This window comes from Aythya marila (genome assembly GCF_965140915.1).
Source record: "Aythya marila genome assembly, chromosome: 2".
NCBI lineage: Eukaryota > Metazoa > Chordata > Aves > Anseriformes > Anatidae > Aythya > Aythya marila.
Genome location: NC_139043.1, coordinates 64,150,966 through 64,169,498, shown reverse-complemented (window position 1 = coordinate 64,169,498; position 18,533 = coordinate 64,150,966). Strand labels below are relative to the sequence as shown.

General features: G+C 36.2%; 1 protein-coding gene across 3 annotated transcripts in view; it reads left to right on the top strand.

The window, feature by feature from the left end:
- Positions 1-18,533, top strand: part of LOC309874603 (solute carrier family 12 member 7-like) — an 81,857-nt gene that overhangs the window by 52,383 nt on the left and 10,941 nt on the right. For 2 of the 3 annotated variants that reach the window (XM_082752913.1, XM_082752914.1), the window contains exons 13-21: positions 1,300-1,418; positions 3,279-3,377; positions 5,373-5,492; positions 7,046-7,150; positions 9,402-9,570; positions 13,491-13,686; positions 14,043-14,212; positions 14,359-14,490; positions 15,863-15,970. In XM_082752913.1, coding sequence (XP_082609039.1) covers positions 1,300-1,418; positions 3,279-3,377; positions 5,373-5,492; positions 7,046-7,150; positions 9,402-9,570; positions 13,491-13,686; positions 14,043-14,212; positions 14,359-14,490; positions 15,863-15,970 — 1,218 coding nt within the window. Of the gene's footprint in view, positions 1-1,299; positions 1,419-3,278; positions 3,378-5,372; positions 5,493-7,045; positions 7,151-9,401; positions 9,571-13,490; positions 13,687-14,042; positions 14,213-14,358; positions 14,491-15,862; positions 15,971-17,875; positions 17,993-18,533 lie in introns of all 3 variants that reach the window. The other variant, XM_082752915.1, reaches the window with a different exon arrangement.

The window sequence follows — 18,533 nt, the reverse complement described above, 5'->3', positions numbered from 1 at the left end:
CTCCAGAACTGTGAGGAAACGTTTTGGAGCTCATTTGTACTCTTGTGCAGCATTGTTTTTTCAGGCCAAAGTTTGAACGTGTCTTTTTCTGTGCAATTTAATTCTTTTTGTCCTCACATATAAATGTTAGAGAGTCAAAATTAAAAATATTTTTATTAATGGAAATGAACAAGCTAAGAAGCAACTAAACTTTTTTTGAGTCCAGATTGTGCTGACAATTTGTAATTTGAAATAAGTTAATTAAATGTTATGATTGAGATACTTAACTTATAATGTCATAGAGATACAGTTCTCATTTTTATTCATTTTTGTAGGCTGAAGTCAAGAAAGATGTAAGAATCTAATTCCATTCTATGACTCCATATGTCATGCATTTTATATGACTCCATATGTCATGCATTTTTTAAAATACAAATTAAAAAAATGTTTGAAGAGAGATTTTAGACTTGGAAGGCACTTACAGTTTTGGAGTCATACAGCCTTTTCATGGACAGTAAGAGAAATGAGAGGAGATGAATACAGGAGCAAGAGCATGACGTTTAAGAAAGAAGCAAAAAAACTTCTTTTAAAACATGAGCAGAAAAAATGACATTCCATAGTATAAAGGAACGTAGACTGATCAATGAGAGGAAGCTAAGGAAAGAGGAGAAGTCAGGATGAAGAAGGAATGAGGTGAAGCACCTACACATTTGGAAAGGAAGCAGTTATGGAAAATGAGAGTGAGGCTTTAATGCTTATAATTGCAGAGGGGAGTGTGGAGGAGACTGAAGGTAGCTCTAACTTTAGGTGAGGCATTTCGCCATCTATTATCCAGTATAGCTGGATGGCTCTCACAACAAAGGAAATTACCATGTGCTAGATGATTTTTCGTAGGGCCTTGTGCAGAATAGGGCTTTCCTAAGTCCTCCTAGGAATAATCAATAATAAGGATCAATATTTATGTTTGTAAATACGGACTTGATGTCTATTTTGTATATTACAAAAAATAATGCTTTCAACTGTTAGCTTTTTATAGACTAAGCATTACTCTCTGATGCATTCAGATTTCAAGTTAGTTAAGTTTATTTCAACAGCAGCTGCAGTACCACTTTAATGTAATGTAGTCTTTTATTTTAGTAAAGATTGCAACATTGGGAAGCATACATTTTTGTTTTGTTTTATGGTATAGATTTTCTTGTTTTCCTTTGTAACTAATTACTGTTTTAGGTTCAAGTTAGTTAGGTCACAATCTGCAATATGTTTCACAACAGTATAAAACACACCTTTCCCCAGTTTTACTGTATACTTGAATTGAACTAGGTATTTGGTCATGGAAAAGCAAACGGAGAACCAACGTGGGCTCTGCTCCTCACTGCTGGTATTTGTGAAATAGGAATTCTGATAGCCTCTTTGGACAGTGTAGCACCAATTCTTTCAATGTACGTATGAATTTGTTATTTCATGTTCTTTTAAGTTAAATAGTACTTTACTTTTAAATTAACTAGATAATGTTTTTTTTTTTTTTTTTTCTTCTCTTTGAAATAATGCATTCTAGACTTTGTCTTCCAACAAGTTACATTTCTATTTGATCCTTGAGGTAATCTGAAATGAAAAAAATGTTTTGGTTGGAATTAATTTCAAGGCATAAGAAACTTTCCTTGACCAGAGTTCCTGAATGCTACCAAAAGCATTTAACTTAAAAAACAAACAAACATGTTAAAAAAGAAGTTAAATAAAAATTCTTCCTATTTAAACAGTTTTGTGTTTTAGGGTATGAACTGAAATTTATTTTACTGACGTTGTCTTGGAAGTTTATTCCATGTGTTTTGGGTTGACCTCAGTAGGCAGCTAAGCACTGCACAGCCACTTGTGCACTCCCCTCACAGTGGGATGAGGGAAGAGAATCAGAAGGGTAAAAGTGAGAAAAATAATGTGTTGAAATAAAAACAGCTTAATAGGTAAAGCAAAAGCTGCATGGGCAAGCAAAGCAAAATAAGTAATTCACTGCTTCCTATCAGTAAGCAAAGATTTAGCCATTTTGAGAAAAGTCAAGGCTTTGTCACTCATAACAGTTACTTGAGAATACAAATGCTGTAACTCCAGACATCCTCCCCTTCCTCCTCCTTTCCCTCAGCTTTTATTGCTAAGCATGACTTCACATGGAATGAAATATCCCTTTGATCCTCTGGGGACTGCTATCCCAGATGCATCCCTCCGAAATTTTTGCACACATCCAGCTTACTTGCTGGCAGGGCAGTGTGAGAAACAGGGAAGGCCTTGATGCTGTACAAGCACTGCTCAGCGATAGCTGAAACATCAGTGTGTTATCAGTGCTGTTTTGGTCACAAATCCAAAACATAACACCATACAAATTAATATGAAAAAAAAATAAATAATACCGAATCACAGAGTCATTAGGGTTGGAAAAGACCTCCAAGATCATCTGGTCCAACCATCACCCTATCCCAGCCAAAACCAATACACCATTATTGCCAGATGTTAGCTGTGTTTTCTGTGAAATCTTTGAGACTGAAAATTAATCTAACATCATGTTTTGAGACATGACATTCTACCAGCATGTTGGTGTTTAACCCAGCAGGCAACTGAACACCACACAGCCATTTCCTCCCTGCCCCACCCAGTGGGATGAGAAAGTAAATTGAAAAACACAAGAGCTAAGATATAAGATATACAGCAGGAGATAGGACAGTTTAATGGGGGGTGGAGGGTCGGGTGGGAAGAACAAACAAAGCAAGTGATGCACAGTGCAGTTGCTCAGCACCCAATGACTAATGCCCAGCCAGTGCCCAAGCAACAGCGCTTCTTTCCCCCCCAACTAGCCAATTCCCCCAGTTTCATTGTTCAGCATGATGTCAATTGTATGGAATATCCCTTTGGCCAGTTTGGGTCAGCTGTCTTTGTTCTGTCCCCTCCCAGCCTCTTGTGCACCTGCAGCTTCCTTGCTGGCAGAGCACTACAAAAAGCTGAAAAGTCCTTGACTTACTGTAAACACTGCTCTACAGCAGCTAAAACATGGGTGTGCTGTCAACATTATTCTCATCCTAAATTCAAAACATAGCACCATACCAGCTACTAGGAAGAATATTAACTCTATCCCCACCAAAACACAAACAAAGCATTAATTTAATCTACATCTTGTGTTCTGTTGGCTATTGTGAACACAGTAGAGAAGTTTCTGCACTTTCTTTGGACTGTGTTTAGACTTAGCCTTTTAACATGAGTCTGTCTAGTTCATTCCTGTTGCAAAATAGTTTTGTTTGTTTGTTTTACCTTAACAGGTTTTTCCTGATGTGCTATATGTTTGTAAATCTGGCTTGTGCAGTTCAGACGCTTTTACGGACTCCCAACTGGAGACCTCGTTTCAAGTATTACCATTGGTAGGAGATATTCTTTCATTCAGAAGAATTAAAACTGCTTATACAGCCTTGATTTGTTAATTGCATTGCTGTAATTAAGCAAAATATCCTTTCTGACTTCAATAAGTTAGTATGCAAGAATGAAGATGTAATGGAGTATCATCTTTCATATATAGATAAAGAAATGGTGAAAATCTTCAGGAGTACTGACTTTCATTTTCGTTATGCAAAAAGAGAAATAATCCGCATATAAAAAAAAAAAAAACTTGTACAGAAAAAAATAATAATATGTGTCAGTTTGCTATGTAACCAATCAGTATTTTTTAATTATGTCATGCTTTAGCCATTGCTTCAGAAACTGAAGAAAAGTGGATACTTGACAGTCAGTGAGGTTGAACACAAAGTATTTTTCTTAAGTGACTTAGAACAAGTTCAGAATAAGATTTTCTTTGATTTTGAGTTGATGTTAAAAATGCATATAATTTTTTATTCGCAGTGATTTGATTGAGAAATTTTACTGAGAAATTTTACTGCCAAAATTCTTTAAAAACTAGATCCTTCAGGAGATAAACTTGACTGATTCTAGGATGTAAGAGTTGTTTATTTTTTCCCCTTTAGAGGGTAGAGTGGAAATGAAATGCCACAATTAAATCCCTGACACATCTTTTCGAATATGCTCAGTAGGTACTTATTAGTTTGGCACTTAAACCTCCAAATATTTCAGTGCCTGTATCTGAAGTTTATCATTGCAAGTATTGTTTGCAACATCAAGAAGAAAATGTGGGTGTTGTGTCTTGTTGAGGTTGTTTGTTTGTTTTGTTTTGTCTTTCAAAGCCCCTCTTCTCCCAAATAATGTGATTATGGAAGAAATAGTAGGAGGTCCAAAGAAAAAAAAGCTAAAGCAGATGAATAAGATAGAGGGTAGCAAGAGGAGGATGGTCCATGGTAAGGAATAAAAAGCAAAGAGTTTTGACATGGCAGCTGCAAAGTTTGTAACAATTCGGCAACACTTCTACAACCTGTGCCCTCCCTCAGAGAAACCAGTGAGCCAATTGACTCACTGTGTGTCTATATAATCGCTTCTGCCAGGCAAACTGAGTGTCAAAATGCTTGGTCAGAATTGGGTTGGGAATATTTTTTTGTGTAAAAGCAGACTCCTAGGTGAAATTAAGCATGAAAGACCATCTGTTGCTTTTGTAGACAGGCTACATTTAGGTTGATAGAACAGCTAGAAAGCATTTCTTTGAACACATGTGTTTGTACTCAATACTTGCATGGTAATAAAAAAGTAAACTAAATGAGCCAAACAAAAGTTGTCTCTTTATATGTTCTTTGTCAATCTAGTAAAAGCTAGCTCTGAGTTGAAAGGCAGGTGTGAAGAAATTCATGGTGTATTATCTGACTAAATGTAGACACAAAACTGTCCTGTTCTGAGGTGACCTACATCTGTCTGTGTGATATTAGGTACAAAACAGGCATATAAACTTTAATCTGGAAATGTTTCTGTGACTTTTTCAGCTCAGTCATTCTTTAAAGCCTTTGAAAGATTGTTTTCAGTAATCTGTTCTCCTATGTGTGTGTGTCCTTACCTGAGACATGCCACATTGTAAGTAGAACATACAATTCATTAGTAAAATTTAATTTAAATTATTTTTTTCTGAAATTAGCATAATGTTCTTCAGTATTGTTTGAGAAATCTTAAAGCTTAACTTCAAATCAACAGTAAGCAATGGCACGTTTTGAAACAGATCCTACTTAGAAATAATGGTAGAGTTACAGAACTGGCAGTAGTGGTAACTCTATTATATCTAGTTCTTCAATTACATTTATTTCACATAGGCTTCAGAATGTGATTTTTATAAACTAAAGCTATGACAATGTATTTTATTTATATATTTAGCTATGAAATTTTTTGAAGGTATAGAGAGGTCGTTCTGGGAGTTGACTTAAGTAAGAAATTGACTTTGTAGAACACATGCATGTCTATTTAATAATTGAAAAAATGGTTTCTTCTAGGACTCTTTCATTCCTGGGGATGAGTTTATGTCTTGCCTTGATGTTCATTTGCTCCTGGTACTATGCTTTGGTTGCCATGTTAATTGCAGGATGTATATACAAGTACATAGAATATAGAGGGTAAGACCATATATCTTATGTATTTTATATTTAATATATTTAACATTCAGCAAAAAGCTTTTTTATACAAAGTAGATACAACTGAAGCAACAGAACGAAGTGTTCCCTGAAACAAGGTGAGAGCCATCTCTGTTAAGCGTTACAACTTTGCAGGTTCTAATTTCTCTGGAAGCTCTGTTCCAAAGTCCTCAGCAGGCATAACTAATCAAAATAAGAACTAATATGGCTGGGAAGTTTTCATTTGAACAAAAACTATGGTGTCATATTTGATACTTCGGGTATATTGTCTTTTTACACCAAACAGGAACTACTACAAAAATATTATATTATCTTGTGCCAAAGCCATAAACCTCTACTCTTTTATGTAGACTTAGCACTTTTTAGAATCAATTGCACAAATCCAGAGTGCCCACTGATCCATTTTCTGAAGGCTAGAATTTAATTTGCAATATACTTTAAGAGCCACACCTGTAAGAAATGCTCTACAGAAAGAGAGTTAAAGAGCATGCTCAGTTCATTAAATAATCTCATCTAGTATTTATTTCTGTATTTATGATTTTTGTGTGTGCATTTTCCATTTCTAAGGAAAGATCCAATGCAATTCTAGTCCAAAAAAAAAAAAAGACCAGAAAATTGAAATGAGTCTAGTTATTCTGGTGAGTAATTAAGCACAAGTGTTCAGTAGATCAACAGATATAGATTGTTCCATGTTGTGGATTCTCCGTCTTTTAATGCCTCCATTTCCAGGATAGACGCTTTCTTGGATATAGTCTTCCTGGATTATAACAGCTCCTGCTATTGGTTTCGTTACAAGGAAATTCTTTTGCTTGTTTTATCCAATAAGTCAGATCCGATGAAAGGAATTCTGCTTGTGCGTATATGTATGTATATACATACATAAAATATTTTGGATGTATATATATATGTGTGTGTATATATCCAAATTCATATACAGATTCTCCAAACGTTGGACCATAAGCTGTTGCATCTACCTTGTAGAAAGATTCTTTTTTTTGCAGAAACTCAGTCACTCCCACTACAAAAGCAAAGGCAGATTTGGTCTGAGGAGTGAGCAAGAACCCATTCTGAAACAGTCTAAAAACTTCTGTCCGGACAAATCTCTCTCCCTGGGAAGAAGCATAAAGCTTCATGTTCATCTGTGAGAAGCTGGGAAGAAAAGAAAGTAGAGACAGCTTTAGGAGGGTGGGGAGGAGGTGTAACCCTAACACATAGGAAATGAAATTTCGTTTTTTTGTTCTACCACTTACAAGCAATTTAACAGGTTCTCATGATTAAAACAAAAATCCTGAAGTATAAAAGAGAGCACAATAAATAGTAATAAATACTTAATAAATAGAACTCTTGAAAGAACCTGAGAATGCTTCATTATTGATTATTGGTTAGTCTTCATTCATGATTTAAGTCTGCGAGATAAGTCTTTTTCAAGCATTCATGTAAAAAATTATGTTCTTTATCCCTCACCTGAGAAAATGTACTTAATTTGTGTAAATAAACTGCATCCTGTTTAATTAAATGTCTTCTGCAACACAAAGAGCAGAAAAAGAGTGGGGTGATGGAATACGCGGACTGTCTTTGAATGCAGCTCGCTATGCTTTGCTTCGTGTTGAAGATGGTCCTCCTCACACCAAGAACTGGAGGTAAAAGTCTATGCCATCTAAGTTCACATCATTCTAGAAATATGTAGATCGATTGGGAATACTACTGGTAAAGCTAATGGCCAAAGTGATATTCATCTTTAAAATAAAGTTTTTACTTGGTCATGGAAATGATGGCTTTGCAATTCTATTGTTTTACTGTAATAGAATGTTAACTTGTGGTCAGCATGTAATCAGCTTGGTAGGGAAATGTATAAATTTGAACTGAAATCCATGTGATGTTGACGTGGTTTTCTAAAATGCAGAAGGGTTTTAATGTTTTTTTTTATCAAGATTTTCAGATTCAAAGGAACAGTTTACTTTGGTCCCACTGTCTCTAACGAAAGAAACGTGCTGCAATTCTGTAAGATTTCTATTTAAAAATACACAGAGGAGTCCTTATTTGTGGACATATGTGGTTTTTTTTTTGTTTTTTTTTTATACTTACGTTACATTAAGGTAGATGTAATTTAATAGCAACGTCTTTGAAAGTGCTTAAATCTTACTAAAATCTCACATTTGGAGTACTTTGTTTGTAATGGGGATAAGTGTCCATTGCTGTTTTTATAGTCTATTCCTTTTACTTGGTAAACTATCAATTTTTCAAAGCCAACACAAAAAAATATTTAAAAACATAAGTATTTTCACATGTTGTCACTTCTGATATACGCAGTGCAAATTAAAATAACTCAGAGATCAGTGGAAGATACAAAAAAGAAACTGCCACTTATCACAGATGTGATTGTATCCCTGGGTACACGTACAACCAATGTTCTGCTGCTCTTCTGTGTGACAGCATTATTTGTATTATTTTACCTTTTCTTATGGGGCTGAAGAACCCAAGCAGTTACTAAAGAATCCATGAGCCATTGCTTGTTCCTAACCTTTATATTGTGTATGAGCTTGACATCTATTGTAAACATTAGTGTAAATGTTAACTTAAATGTCAACTAAAATAACTTAATGTAAATGTTAAATGTCTGCAGCCAGTTACAGATGACTTATCCTGCTATTGTGTCAACATAATTGGTAGAACTAGACCTTCTTGTTCTATCTTAAGCTGTGCTGGTGTTGAGGAGGGAAATACACTCCAGTTCTCTTGTAGTTCTTTTGAATTTTTAGTAATGACGTGAAAAGTATAGAACTTTTGTTTGGGGACAGTAAGCAAATTGTGTATTGAAGGAAGCAGAGTACAACCTCATTAAGTATGCAGATGAAACCAAACTCATGCTGTCAGTGCAGTCAAGAGTATGACTCTCTAGGAAGGACCTAAAGAGGTAGAGGTATGAGTCAACATGAACATCATGGTCAAAGGCAAAGTCTACTCCATGGGACAGACTAGTGTTGCCATCCACCCACGGTCCCTCCCAGTCCTCCCCCCACAACTAGCCCAGTGCAATAGTACAGGATAAGGATATTGAAAAGAACCTGTTGTTCTGAGTGCATAGTAAGCCAGCAGTAGGCCTTGGCATTGCTGGACTGCAGCAACAGGAGCATAGCTAGCCTATTGAGGGGAAGTAAATATTCCTCTTTACACAACGTTCATTAGAATATCTTCGGAGTATTTAATTCAGTTTTAGGCACCCCACTACCAGACAGACATCAGTAAGCAGCAGTGCATTCAGCAGAGGACCACCAGGATGCCTGGGGCACTGGAGCATGTCTCCTGTGGGGAAAGGCTGAGGGAGCGAGGTTTATTCAGCTTGGAGAAGGCTTAAGGAGAATCTAAAAGCTAGTATAACTACCTGGTAAACATCCGGTCCCTAAGAGGAGACTGTTGAAAAGACAGACTCTTTACAGCAATATATGATGGGAGAATGAGAGAAAATGCTAAAACGGAAAGGAAAAAAAATAAAAATAACGACAGTTAAGCATTGGTAGGTGTTGCCCAGAGGTGGTAGAATTTCTGTCCCTGGAGGTTTTCAAGATCTAACTGGACTGAAGCCTAAACAATCTGATGTGCAATTCAACATTTAACTGCTTCAAGCTGCAGGTTGGACTATATAACCTCCAAAGGGTGATAGTTCTGTTTCAACAATTTTCTTAGTAAACCTATTCTCTTAGGGTAAGGTGTTGAGGATGGTGGCTCATGTACCTGAAATGGTGTAGCTACTGCTAATTATGATTTCTTTGCTTAATGTTTGAATGTCTGCCATTGAATCTGCATTTTATTGCTTATTAATTCTATTTTTCCAGTTCTTCCCTGCTTTTATGTATATGTATGTGTGTCCTCTTATGTAATTTTTTTTGGCAGACCTCAACTTTTGGTCTTGTTAAATTTGGATTGTGAACACTTGGTGAAACATCCAAGATTGCTTTCTTTCACCTCCCAGTTGAAGGCTGGTAAAGGGCTGACTATTGTGGGATCTGTGCTTCAAGGAACCTATTTGGATAAATGTACAGAAACTCAGAAAGCTGAAGAGGTATGTAAAAGATGTATTACAAACTCTTGTATTAGTATTTAAATGTTGAATCTGGTATTTTGAATGAAACTGCTGTAAAAAAATGCTTTAAAAAATGTTCTGACTGTCAGCACAATTGATATATGCATATAGTTTATATATTCATATATAAATAAAAACTAGGTTGGTGTACTATAATCAAATGATTTATGAAAATTCCTAATGGAATGAGACAATGCTGATACTTCTTAGACGTATTTTCAGTGTTGAGGGCCCTGGGTTCGCAATCAAATTGCATTCTTGAAAAATATTAAGTGGTAGATTTTTAACAAATAACTTTATGAAGAAAACAGTTTTATTCATTTTAAAATGCAGAATTTTGGCATAATTTCATCCTCTAGATGTATACCTTATACTGCTTTCTACATTGTCCTAGAAATACTTAGAAGAGCTAAAGTTAGGAACAACCTTTTTCTTCACCTTAGTTGGTTGCTTAAATATAAAGCAACATCATTCTTTTTCTCTTTACTATTTGCCCCATATGGCCAAAGATGGTGGGATGAGGTGGGAAAAAATAGCAAGTTGTCATATAGTTTATGATGACATCTAACTGTATTTACAAACGCAATTTAATTTAATTTGAATTTTTGTTGTTGTTGTTTGTTTGTTTGTTTGTTTGTTTGTTTGTTTTCTGACAACCTGTATTTGACTGTGCTACCTATTTGGATTTACATGGAGATGTTTTTGTGGGAAGCACTTGAAAATATCTGAACTCTAAATTTTAAATCTGTCCCCTGAATGAAAAATGCAAGTTAATAGAGTTATTTGTTCTGAATATCTGTTCATAAAAATTTGATTTTCAAAGCAAAGCAATTTTACATTTTTGTTTCATCTTAAACAAACTGTGTACTTCTTTGTATACTGCAGTAGCTCCAGTATTGGTATATGGTGGTAGTATAGATATATAGTTGCTTATAGAGTTCTAAAGCTGTCTTACTCCTAACTTTACAGAGAAACAAAATATTTTTAGAAAACCCCATGTAGTCTTTTATCTCTTTCAAATATGGGTAATATCTGCAGTATTACTGAAATGAGCAACAGTTGAACTGTCTACTGTTTTGATCCAAGGCTTCTTGAAATCTGTGTAAAGACTCCTAAAGCACTAAATTATTTGGATCTGACACCTCTAGCATAGATAAGCATTTCTGAGAGATGGATCTGGGAATTAATTTACGGGAGACCTAATCTCTATGTTCTCAAGTCAGACCCTCTACTGTCAAGATCAAGGATACTGTTGCTTTTAAAACATAAATGAAGACAAATTTTAAAACAGTGTCTGAATGGCTCAGTGGTTTTGGAAAACATCAGCTAGAAAATGCATTTTCTAGAAGATTTGTGGAAAATCAAAATTTCTTCTTTTTCTCTTGAAAAGGATATATATATATATATATACACACGCCCTTACAGATATTGTTTGTACACACAGACTTGTCAGTTTTGATACCAAGTTCTCAGAAGACTTTTTTTTTTTTTTTTCTATACTGGTATACTGAACAGAATTTCTTATGTGAAACCACACTAAGCTAGTAGCAATCATTTTGTAATCAAATGTCTCCTTACCGGTGTTTTATAGAGATTCTCTTGCAACAGTACTTTTTGATTGGAAGTCGTTGTGTGGTCAGTAACAGAACCTAAGAGCAGAGAATTGCGTTACTTTTTATGCAACAGTTCTTTGTCTGGCCTCCAGTTATCATCAGGAGGGAGATGGAGATATGCTTAAGGAACAGCAGACAAGAGCACCTAGTGAGAACTTATGTACAGTGAGACAGAGATATGAGCTTGCAACTATAAGGAATAAAAAGTGGGCAGGAATTCAGAGGATTCTCTTCTGTTGAGAGGCAAGTAGAAACAAGATGCTACCAAGGTAGGAATAACATTTTGAAGGACACTGTGGGCAGCATGAACTGTCCAGAAACCTCCTCTGAAACTGTCTGTCCAAATGCAGAGAATAATTTACAGTTCTTCAGTCCTCAGCCTTCTTTGTTTCTGACACAACTATGAAGCCAAAGAGCAAACCTAGTGACTCTGTCCACGGTTAGAAGCTGCTTCATCCAAAAGAAAACAGGAATGCATTAATGCTATTGTATGTGCTATTGAAGGTTATTTTGTGAGTCCAAAACCATCTATTCCTCTGAAATTCCAAACAATTTTCTTCTAAAACAAACAAAAAATTACAAAATATATATATATATATATATATTTTGGTGCTTTCCGTCAATACATATTTTGGTGCTTTTATTAGAAACAATGTTTATCTCCCGCGTAGGCAATTGATGATTATAGGATTTTCAAAGTCATGCTATCAAAACATAGGAAATGCCAAATCTGATGTTCCCTTGTCAACCTTAGAATCGTAGAATCATTAAGGTTGGAAAACACCTCCAGGATCATCTGGTCCAAACACCCCTTTAGTACCAATGTCACCCACTAAACTATGTCCCTCCCTAAGCATCAGGTCCAACCTTTCCTTAAACACCGCCAGGGATGGTGACTCCACCACCTCCCTAGGCAATGTGTTCCAATGCCTGACTGCTTGTTCTGAGAAGAAATGTCTCCTAATTTCCAACCTAAACCTCCCCTGGAGCAACTTGAGGCCATTCCCTCTAGTCCTATCACTAGCTACCTGTGAGAAGAGGCTGACCCCCCAGCTCCCCACAGCTTCCTTTCAGGTAGTTGTAGAGAGCAATGAGGTCTCCCCTGAGCCTCCTCTTCTCCAGACTAAACAACCCCAGTTCCCTCAGCCACTCCTCATAGGACTTGTGATCCAGACCCTTCACCAGCTTCGTAGCCCTTCTCTGGACATGTTCCAGGGCCTCCATGTCCTTCTTGTACTGAAAGGCCCCAAACTGAACACAGCACTTGGGGTGCAGCCTCACCAGGGCAGAGTACAGGGGGATGATCACCTTCCTGTTCCTGCTGGCCATGCTGTTCCTGATACAAGCCAGCATGCTGTTGTCTTTCTTGGACAACTGGGCACACGGCTGGCTTGTGTTCAGGTGAGCATTGACCAACACCCCCAGATCCTTTTCCTCTGCACAGCTATCCAGCCACTCTGCCTGTAGTGCTGCATGGGTTTGTTGTGGCCAAAGTGCAGGACCCAGCATTTAGTCATGTTGAACCTCATCCCATTGGCCTCTGCCCATGGACCCATCCTGTCCATGTCCCTCTGCAGGGCATTCCTACCCTCTGGCAGATTGACACTTTCCCCCAACTTGGTGTTGTCTGGAAAACCTTGATGCCATGTGGGATGCTACTTTTAAATTATTAGGTTATGTGACTTTATGCTGGTGTTTAACTGAAGGGGAGCCATATTGAAATTGAGGAGTGTGGGAACTGAATCTTGTCAGCTTATTTTATCATTATGCAGCCAGTGATTCTGACTGTCTCCTGCATGTCTGTTTTACCATGTTTGGAGCAGATAAATAGAGAATGTGCCTCTTTCTTAATGAGTTCTAAAATCTTTGTCATCCCATTTTCCATACCCTTCCAATTCCAAAAGAAGGACTTGCCATTCCATAGATACAGTGTTTTCTCAGTGAATAAAGTTTTGACTTCACTTGGAGTAGCATTTATTATCTTTACTTAATATGATTTTACTCATATCATGTTGATTCTTCTTTGGAAGTAAAAGGCTGAATAACTAAACAAATGAAAAAACTCTGGTGTCTTTTCAGGGGTTATTCTGGGATTTAGTTACCATAGAATTGTAGCACCATGAAATCATATTTAGGTTGGAAATCACTATTGGGGAATTGGAGTGGCTCCTTGATGTTGGTTGTACATTGTGTCTAATGTTTTTCTCTTATGTGGTACTGTTATTCCTTATAGTATTTATTATCAGTGTTGTTGACTGTACTTCATGTGTACTTCCTTTCACACAGAATGTTAAGGCCTTAATGGGAGTAGAAAAGACTAAAGGATTTTGCCAGATTGTGGTATCTCCTAGTTTCAGAGATGGAATATCACATTTGATTCAGTCAGCTGGTCTAGGAGGAATGAAACACAACACAGTCTTGATGGCATGGCCACAGTCATGGAAGCGGACAGAAAATCATTTCTCTTGGAAAAATTTTGTTGGTATGTGTTTATTGACTCTTACTGTAGTTGTAATACAACTATATAGCTGTTGTATTTGCTGTGTGGGGAAAAATGTGAGGCTGAATATCCAGTGGACACTTGGTATTTCCCCACTTCTAACTTCATGTGGAGTGGGTACTCTCAATACTCAGTCTCTTCAACCATGGCTTCTCTTGTCCTCTTAGGCGGATTATTCACTAAACCCAGAATGTCCTCTTTCACCAAGGCAGAGTCTGAGAGGATTTAAGCTCTTAAATTTAAAACAAACATCAACAACAACAATAAAAAAAATACAAATAAAACATTGGGAATGAAAGCTAGAAGTTCTTGATCAAATGTCTTATTTTCCCTTGCAGACACTGTACGAGAAACAACTGCAGCTCAGCAGGCTTTATTGGTGGCTAAGAACATCGATTTGTTTCCAACAAATCAAGAACGTTTTACTGAAGGAAACATAGATGTGTGGTGGATTGTTCATGATGGTGGTATGCTGATGTTACTGCCTTTTCTCCTTCGACAGCACAAGGCAAGGACAATAGAAAATGGCTGGGATTTCATTTTGTAATAAATAGTTCTAAATGTTTCTAATGAAATGTTCACTGTGAAAGAATTATACTTGGAGATAGCAATCACTGTATTATGAATACTTATAAATAATGCATTTTTGGATAGGTTTGGAGAAAATGTAAAATGCGTATCTTCACTGTTGCTCAAATGGATGATAATAGCATTCAAATGAAGAAGGATCTTCAGATGTTCTTGTACCATCTTCGCCTGAATGCTGAAGTGGAAGTTGTTGAAATGGTAGGTTACTGCATTTTTTTTCACTGAAATTGAGACTAAACTTGGGAAACTGGATTTAGTCTTTTTGAAACTAATGTGTTAACATAAATACAACACTGAAAAGATTTTTAGGGAGTGATCACTGGTAAAAAAGACCAACTGTGCTTAGTCTAATAATCCCTGGCATCCAGCATGAGAAATGACTAACATGTCCATCTCTCTAACTGTTGTAAAAATATGTCTCTGGAATAAGGAATCTTCAGCCCCCCAAGAAACTGTCTGTTGTTTTTGGCATTGTCAGTCTCTTTGGCACTGAACAGCAAGACAATGTAGCTACAGATTCATGATTCAAATTCAGACAAAGTAAATTTTGTATTTTGTTATTTTTTAAACACCAGTGTAAACGGCTAAAAAGAAAGGGATAAAACTGTACATACCCATCTGGCAACTAAGGAAAAGCATAATTTCACTTTCAGACCTAAGACCAGAAATCTCTTCTCCACTCATTCTGAAATGGTACGAAGGAGCATAGGAATGGGTTGTTCCTTTCAAGATCTTGTGTTCTTAGAATCTTTTGAGATAGCTGACCTCTCAATATTTGTCATGCCATAAAGCAGATTTAGACTGTTTTAAGAATCACTTAAATTAGCATAAATAACTTAGGAAAAAAAAATGCTGTGGCATACACAGGTGAAAGAAGATGGACAGCATACCACAAGAAAGGCCTTGGTTGCATTGTAAGCAGAAGTCAGCATAGGAAGCACAGTTTATTCGTTTCTTATGTGGGCCATATTTAAGCCTGAGAATCTTCCAAATGTTGAGATAGTTTAAATACCAGTGGCAGCACAGATAAGTGGTTGGGGTTGTATGGGTTGTATTTTAGCTTTGAGCTCATGTGAGAATATATACTAGAGTTTCTTCATAAGTGCTTTTATAGTGAACAGTTCTCACTGGAGAAAGGGTAATGTGTTATGTTGTGACTTTAGACTGTTTCTAAAGACACAGAGTGTCTTTAGATAATAATAACGCTCACATGCTCAGGGGTTAGCAATGCAGACAGTTTGAACAAATGCCTTTGACCTTTCCTCACTTCTGCAGCCTTGTTGGAACAGAACAATGGAAAGTCTGTCCCAAGTACCTAAAATTTAGCTAATATTACATTGCTGTTGGTATGGTATGGCAGTTTATAGTAGGAGATTGTCTTTATTCTTAACACTTCATCTTCAAACAGCAGAAATCGTCAATAAGATATACGTTTGGGATTTCTCTAATGCCATAAATGAATCTAGGGCTCAACGAACGCAAAAATAAGTGGGGTACAAGTGTCTAAATGTTGGTCATTTTTTGAGTGGTACTTCTCTTCTGATGTTTCTAATGCCAATCATTTTTGCAGTTTGAAAATGACATTTCTGCATTTACATATGAAAAGACACTTATGATGGAACAGCGATCCCAGATGCTAAAACAGATGCAACTATCAAAGAATGAAAGGGAAAGAGAGGTAGGAATTTCAGTTTGGTAAGATACTCTTTCAAAAATATGAAAATCATGTTTCTTAATTGTGATTTCTTATCAGTTTCTGACTTGTCAAAAACTTTTTTAACTGTACTGTATGTTACTTTCTCTGCAGCAGGTTTCACTTACTTGAATAAAATAATCTGAAGAAAAAAAATCCCTATGTATTTGAATAAGTATACATGTAGTTTTCCTGGTAGCTTTGTTTGTTTTTGTGGGTTTTTGTCTGTGTGTGTATTTTTTTTTCTTTTTGGATTTTGTGGTTTTTGTGGCACCAAAAGACAAAATTAGGCTGACTAGCTTGTAATCCTCTGAGCCCGTATTTTCTTCCAGATGAGGATGCTATTTGCTGCTCCCCTACTCTTGTTAGTCCTCCATGGTATTTTGTACATTGTAATAACAATTTTTTTTTCAGCTATGTTTTCCTGAATATTTGTAACTTTATTTAAAATGATCTTCTTTTTCACTTTTGGATAGTGTTTCTCTCCACTCATTTATTCTGTTAACTACCCTATTATTACCAACACATTTTTGTGCTTTAAAAGTTATTAATTTGGCTGTTCTGTCATTTGCAGTGATTTCCCTCCCATGCCAAATGAGAGATCTCTACAGTGTTTAACTGCTCATTCATGAAATAACTAGAATATTTGTCTTGGTGTATTTTGTCTAATGAGAATTGTAACTCATTTTACACCTAAGCTTTTTTGACATTAATCTTTCATGCCTATGTAGTTCCTTTGTTTTTGTCCTTAGTTATCCTTTTCATTTTTGTAGGATTTCCTGAAGTTACAGTGTAACTATAAAAATGTGCAGCTGTACATTTTAATTTCTTTCTCATCTGTGTCATAGCAGTTTCCTTTTGGTCTGAATCTACCTAAAATCTTTCTAGTAAAAGCAAAACAAAACAAAAAAAACTCTTCTGTGCTTGTACTTCTTCAAACCTTCATCGAGATAATCTGTTTTTGTACATTGTTCTTTTCATTTTTCCTTCATAAGCCTGCTCATATACCTAAGGAATTGTCCTCCCTTCTTCTCTCACTTTTTTTTTTTAAGTGAAATTTGCTTGATCTTAACCATGTGATGGTTGGGTTTTCTTGCAGAAATGGTGCACAGGAGACATTAGATTCTTTTTTCTGCAGATTTAGATGCATCTGCTAAATGCTTATTTACTTGACTTTGTCAATAATGCTGCAAATTTCAGGGGATTGGACTAGATGATCTTTCAAGGTCCCTTCCAATCCCTAACATTCTGTGATTCTGTGATATGGAAAAAAATGTAGAGAGAGATTCACTTCCTTGCTGATCTGCTTGATTGTGGTTGGCTTTTTCCTCTGGTTAGTTCTAGCTGTTGGGGCAGGCAGCAATTTTGTTCAAGTTTTGATATGGCAGTCATCCATCCCAACACTACTTGGTGTTGGGTTGTTCCACATAAGTACTCTTGTATAGATTGTAAGATTGACAGAAATGTGGACACATGTAGATGAGGAGCACAGTTATAGTTTGTAAATCCCTGGGGAATGAATCTACAGTTGTCCATACTTGCGATTATGACTGAATGAAATCAATTCATCTGAGCCAACACACATAGGAAGGGACATGACCCTCATGAACACGTGAGTATATGAGGTTCCCATAATGTTTTAATTCATTTCATGATTTAACAAATCTCTGTAAAGAGACTTTTTTTGAAACAGTTAGCAGTTAGGTACAGAACTCCACAATATACACATATATAAACAAGTGCCACATCTGTGAAAACAAACCAAGTGTATAATAACCTATGATACCATATCTCATCTGTTTAAATGAGGACATTTTTTATTTTGAATAATACAATTGTCTGTTCTTTTTCTTTAGACTATTTTTGTCATTGGTAACCTTTTTGTCCCAGATTCAGAGCATCACTGATGAGTCTCGAGGCTCAATCAGAAGAAAAAGCTACTCTAGTCTACAGTCCATTGGCCAAGATGTACAGGCATTGATGACTAATGACTATGGAGAGGAGGAGGTAGCTGGACATAGTACTGGCTGTATAGGTCTTTCCCGTTGCAACACTTAGTGCCACTATTGCAAACTGAACTAGAAAAAAACATCTTGATTGTTACCAAAACAGGATTTCATAAATTTTAATTTCAGTATAGTCTTAATCATGCTATGTTTTTTTTTTCTCTAGATGATGTTTGTGACATGAATTGCATCCTATTTTGTCACAGTTTTGATTAAAAAATTGCATGTGTTATCTGGGAGCAATTGGTTTTCTTAAGAGTTAGAAGCAACAATATTTATTTGCCTTCTCTCTCTTATACATTTTTATAGTGGATGTTTGATTAATAAGCATGTTTCATGCTTTCAAAGCATTGCTTTTCCTTTTTAGTTCCCTTACTGAAGTGCTGAAGCTTCTCAAAAACTGTATAGATAGGGCTTTTGTAAGTCATTACTATTTTTCTGCTTACCGAGCTTGAAAGGAAGTTGACTGGTGTTATCAGTGCTGTTAGTGTGCACTTGAAGTGTTGCTTATCTGTAAAGATGCATAGCGTAGTTTGTAGAAG